The following is a 5,602-nucleotide window of genomic DNA, read 5'->3' as shown; positions in this document are numbered from 1 at the left end:
CAGCGTTAATTTAGTAACGTCTATATGCAGTAGATGGGCACAATTTTTAACAAAAGGTGAATGAAAAATAATAAAAAAAATTAAACTGTCCCAGCCCGGGGAAGAGGGACTGGGCCAGTTTTCTTTACTTCCTCCAATATTGTCCAGTGCCACTATTTAATGAAACGGTATTTTACGCGTCTCGAGGTTCAAAGTAGCACCGCGCTGCACATGCTCTAGTGAACCACATCCTAGCCATCAACATCCACAGCAATGGCATTCATCAAACCCCCGATTCCATTTTTTAATGGGTTTTGTAAAAATTTGTTAGCTGTGTTAGATATTTATTACTAAAATTTAGAAATGATATACTCATTTCAAACTTGCCTCTGCTGGAGTTGACAGGTACAAACCACTGTGATTATGAAAGGTTAAAAAGCACTAAACTATGCAGTTCCATCTAAAAGCACCCTCACAAAACCATTCTAAAATCTCATGAAAGTTCTTGCAAACTTCTTATTCTGGTGACACTTATTGCAAACAATTGGGAAATTGTACATATATTACAAGAATAAAGGGCTGAAGACCTCTTCTTGGACTCCTGATACACATATTTGCATTCTTGTAAGTAATGCAGCAAAAAGAATTTGTGGCTGTATATGATGTCCAAAATGGCCACAATCAAGGTCTTTTCCCGGACAGAATCTTTATGCTACTATGTCAAAATCAAAGCTTGTCGATAAATCTTTGTTTGGAAATATAAAATAAACACGTAGGTTGCACTGACATGCTCTAATATTTCTGCACCATGAAACTGAATACCTTGCAACTATATGTGATATTATTGTAGAAGATGAAGAGAGAGCAACACCAACTGGACTGCAACGAGGAGGAAGTTCCACCTCCATCCTAGTGAGCTGATATTTGTAGCACTACTAGGAGGGGCTGTTTAAAGAGGAAAAAACTTGTAAGATTAGTATACTATTTATTGTCAAGTCAGATGGATATAAATAGTTATCAATTACTCTCATCTAAATTAAGGGTGCATAGTGATTGAGTTTGTCTAAGTAAATTTTTTCTGTAAAGCTGATGTGAAAGGAAGGCAAGATTTCTATCTATTTATGGACTTATGGATCTCACTTTTTAACTGTTTGTAGTTTCTGATAAGATCACAAGTGAGGGAAGGGGCTCTTTGCGAAGCATAAGCTAAATGGCGCTGTAACCGTAAAGTGCAGAAAGATATATTGATGATATATTTGATATTTCTACAACAATGAGCAAAGTAGGGTTGCTCCGGTAAGCAACTACTGGTTTAAATATCTTTTACATATTAGTGGATTGTTGAGGATCACATCTACTAACAAAAAATGGTGATAATGTAACTTATTACCTCTCTCTCGGTAGATTCCTATTATACCGAGTCGTAAATATTCAAAGGTCACAGTCAAGTTTTACTAAGCAAACGATGTAATTAAACAATTGGGCTGTCTTTCTATAAAGATCTAGTTTAATTTGAATATGAAAGAAAAAGGAACTGATAGATTTGTATGCTATATGAAAAAGTTAAAAGGAATGACTTACAGCTAGTTGCACAAGTCGAAACTGTGGTAAGGTTTGTTAAAATTTTCTGGTTATCATAACCCTGATAGGCACAAGTTGTACTACTACAGCCAGAAGATGTGCCATTGCCTAGGAATACCCTGCCGCATTGAGTATTTGGGCAAGATGGCCAAATGGATGATTTCATCGTAGACGGTTCACATTGTAATCTAAGCAAGATAATGAAACAAGTAAAAGTTAGAAGTTTCCAGTATAATTGCACGAGCATACGAGAAAGCTTCGATTGATTGGACTTACGTGTAGTTGTTTGCAGCGTCACACTTACACTGCACGCAATTGCCAGCAGTATAGACATATGAGCCATTGGAGACGAGTAAAGGGTAGTCACGCGAAGTAGGTAAAATACTTGATTTACAAGCTACAAGCAGAACTTAACATTAGTAATTGATACACATTAAAAATACCCTGAAAAACTTAGTCATGGAAATGCAACTGTAATAGAGTAAATATATCTAAGCATCTAATGAGATCCTATCTACTTACAATATTAATATGCTAATTTCCACAGTACTAAACCACTAACTTATATTTTTTGCTAGAGGAAAGATGAAATGTAGCTTTGTCAGCTCTAATCAGCTTCTACTTGCGGTTCTTACGGGGTGTGTTGAAGTCAGATTTTAAAGAATTTTTTTTCGTTCATGAAATTTAGATGTATTCAACTGAAATTTTAAAAAATGTATCAGAATTCTATCGTATTCAACTAAGATTTTAAATTATGTTACAAAATTTGGTGATATTCAATCAGAATTTCAAATTACGCTTAAAAATTTGATGACATTCAACTGAAATTATTTAAAATCCATTAAAAATGGATGGTATTCACATGCTGACGGATTTTTTTGGACTTCATAAAATGATGGATTTTGTGGGATTGTTTAATATATTTTATGGTTTTTGAAATCCCACCATAATTAATAAGATTTTGAAGGATTATATTTAAATCCTAAAAACTCTTCATCAACTCTACGACATTTTATCTAGAATTCGTGTAAAATCAAAATCAGATATAATATATTAAAATTCATAAATTATATAGTCTTTTATGGTTGAATTTGAGATGATGAGCATTATAATCACGGAGAGAATATGTTGGTGGAATATGCTGCATAACAGAGAATATATGCTCATAATAATTTTTCTCTCCTACCTACCTTTAAATATATACTAATATGGTGAACTGTAGTTGTGGATAGGAACTTCATTTTAGCAAACCACTACCTTGAATGGGCGGTGAGATGAAGTCTTACCTTTGGCCAGAAAATCTAGAGTAAGAGGCCTAGGACTACAATTTGCAGCGGAATCACCTTTGCACGACAATATGTCGCGGAGGGTATGTTATGTGTTATTTTGACTATATAGGATCCACCTTACAGTCAATTGTTACCGGAATTTAAAAGTTGGGGTTTCCGACTACACGGAAAACCCAATTTAGTCTACAAATGTAGCGTAAGGTAAGTCTTCCGCTATAAACTCTTCAGTTTCATATTCAATTAAAGCTTAAGAACATATGCATCATAGATGAATAAAAGTTGAACTTCTCAGCTGAGTTAACAAATGATGTAAATTTTATGTATAAGTACCTTTAAGAGGGACATCAAGCACAGCGCCAGCCTTGAGATCAGCAGGAGCTGGCAGAGCATTAAGCTTCAACAAAGTCTCCTGAGTAGTATCGAATTGCTTAGCAATCCCCTCCACCGAGCTCCCCACAGTTACAATATGTCCGTAATGAATCACAGGCTCATCATCAACCTCGTCACAGCTACACGGCAAAGGAATTTTCAGCTCCTGTCCTATCAAAATCTTGTTAGGATCAGAAATGTTATTCGCAGTCTGTATCTGTTGATACAGGACTAATCCACCAAAAACTTCAGACGCGATATGAAAAAGGCCGTCATCAGGGACTACTTTGTAGACGGGAACACCATCTGAAGTTCCTGTTCCATTGGCGCATTTACAGGGGAATGGAATTTTAACTGTTTGTTTGGCTTTTATGGGAAAAGATGGCAGTGTAGTGGGAGGTAAGTTGTTGGCGCCGAGGTAGGAGAGGAGATTTTTGGAAATTCCGAAAAGAGATGTGATGTTAGAGATGGTGGTGTCGTTGGGGGATACGTAGTCGATCATGGAGGTGCATTTGGATGATGCTTTGCAGCTGAAGGGCTGTGCATTAGTTGTTGTGAGAATGAAGAGTAAGAAGATTGGTAAGAAGAGTAGAGTTTGGTTGATGGTCATTTTGTTTTGTTCAGCTTGTGTGTTTTTTTGTTTTTGAGCCCTGCCTGGCTCACAAATAATGAGTTGTGGATGTTATAGATATGAAAATGTATGTAAAATTGTGAATACAGGGAGTCAAATTGTGGTAATGTTGTGTGTGAGAAAGGGAGACTGGGGAGGTAGTTTGGGGGATGTCTGAGTGGGTTATACAATGAATTTAAGTGTGGAATTTTCTTGTGCTACTAGAATCATAAATGTATTCATCTACAGATCTACTATCATATCTTTCCACAATTTATATGTATATTTTCTGGTTCTACTTGTCAGATATGTTTTTTATTTGCATGTTTGTCCGTCTCATTAAATTGTTAATATTATTCAAACAATTCAACATAATATTGTTTACGATTTATCTTAAAATATTAGGATATTTAATATTCTTTCTAGTTTTTTGAGGAGTTTAGAAATGATGACCAGAAATATTAGTGTACAACTGTGGGTAGTGGAGCATAAGTAGGGGTCAATTATTATGTTTACCATTAGTGAAGGAGTATTAAATTAACATGAAGGTGGAAATTGTGGAAAGACTTATTGAAAATTATTATTAGTTCATTTCACACATTCAAAAATAACTTGGAATTTCTTAGCTAAAAACGCGTGTGAAAGCTGCAAGTGATTTTATATAGATTAATGTTTGCTTGTACCATTGTCACTCTGGTGCATCTGGACAGGAGATGTGAATTCATTAAAAAGGAGACTTGGACTCGGTCTTCGACTCCATGCTCATTAATGTCAGTTTGTGTTCTGTTGCCCTCTTCACTTATTATTTTTATTATTCTTACTTTTAGTCATTTTTCTTTTATTTTTATTCCTACAAAAAAATTATATTAATTTCTCAAAATACATAAATACATGTCAAAAATGAAAAATATCAAATAACAAAAATCAGAGGAATACATTTATAATAAGTTTCAAGTCGAGAAAGGATTTAATTAAAAGCAATGTTATATATTCCCAAAAATTTCTTAGACATATTCTTAAGTGATACCCACATTATTTCATTCATTTGATTCATATTTTTTCATTCATATTAACGCAAAAAAAAAATTCATTTTTATTAATAAAAAAATTATTGATAAAAATACGAGACATTGGGACAATTTCATTTTTAGGTATGAATGGGTGGTGTGTGTGAATGTTAACTGTTTGGTTAGTTTCCCCTAATTTAAGCTACTTTTGCATAAAAACACACATCGACTAATTTGTGTGGCACCGCGTGTTGAAAAATCCCGTGAAGATTATTAAAATGAAGTGTGAATATGAAAACGCCGCTTTCAAGTTCCATCACAATCTTGAATCAACACCACCTCTCGTTTGTTTTCTCAACAAACTTTCCAAGCACTACTTGCATACCGTATCATATGATTTTATCTTTATGTGGATCTTTTAGGCCTGCCAACCTTTTTTTATCTAGTGTGGATGCAGATGGCCCACAAGTCACAAGGACTGTTTGCTAATGTTTTCCGCCCTCAAGATGGGCCCATTGCTTTGCTATCTACATTCTAATAATGTTTAATGATTTGTTACTTATTCAATCCGAATATAAATGGATTGCGTCCGGTTAACCAATTTTTTTACTCTTAACTTACTCAATCGAATTTATTAATATATCATTTTTAATTTTATATTATTTTTTAAATTTGATATGTATCTTAGTCTTTTCTTATATGTTTTTTTTGTGTTAGTACTATAATATTTGATATTTTAAAAGAGTTGTATATTTTATTTTATTTTT

At 34.0% G+C, this 5,602-nt stretch overlaps 1 protein-coding gene across 1 annotated transcript; it reads right to left on the bottom strand.

The window, feature by feature from the left end:
- Positions 1-470: 470 nt before the first annotated feature.
- On the bottom strand, positions 471-4,067 carry LOC141697000 (lysM domain-containing GPI-anchored protein 2). Its single transcript, XM_074501177.1, has 4 exons — positions 3,180-4,067; positions 1,837-1,957; positions 1,561-1,748; positions 471-924 (listed from the first exon to the last, which is right to left on the bottom strand). Exons 1-4 carry the CDS (start codon positions 3,826-3,828, stop codon positions 821-823), a joined length of 1,062 nt encoding a protein of 353 aa, XP_074357278.1. The 5' UTR covers positions 3,829-4,067; the 3' UTR covers positions 471-820.
- Positions 4,068-5,602: the final 1,535 nt, after the last annotated feature.

The sequence above is a fragment of the Apium graveolens genome, chromosome 11 (assembly GCF_009905375.1).
Source record: "Apium graveolens cultivar Ventura chromosome 11, ASM990537v1, whole genome shotgun sequence".
NCBI lineage: Eukaryota > Viridiplantae > Streptophyta > Magnoliopsida > Apiales > Apiaceae > Apium > Apium graveolens.
This window is presented reverse-complemented; position numbering and strand designations above follow the sequence as displayed.

Excerpts from the sequence above, each read along its gene's own strand:
- LOC141697000 (XM_074501177.1), bottom strand. The coding sequence starts at position 3,828 with ATGACCATCAACCAAACTCTACTCTTCTTACCAATCTTCTTACTCTTC. Across the intron at positions 1,749-1,836 it reads GACGCTGCAAACAACTACAC|ATTACAATGTGAACCGTCTA; the intron begins GTAAGTCCAATC and ends TATCTTGCTTAG. Across the intron at positions 925-1,560 it reads TTCGACTTGTGCAACTAGCT|CCCCTCCTAGTAGTGCTACA; the intron begins GTAAGTCATTCC and ends CTCTTTAAACAG.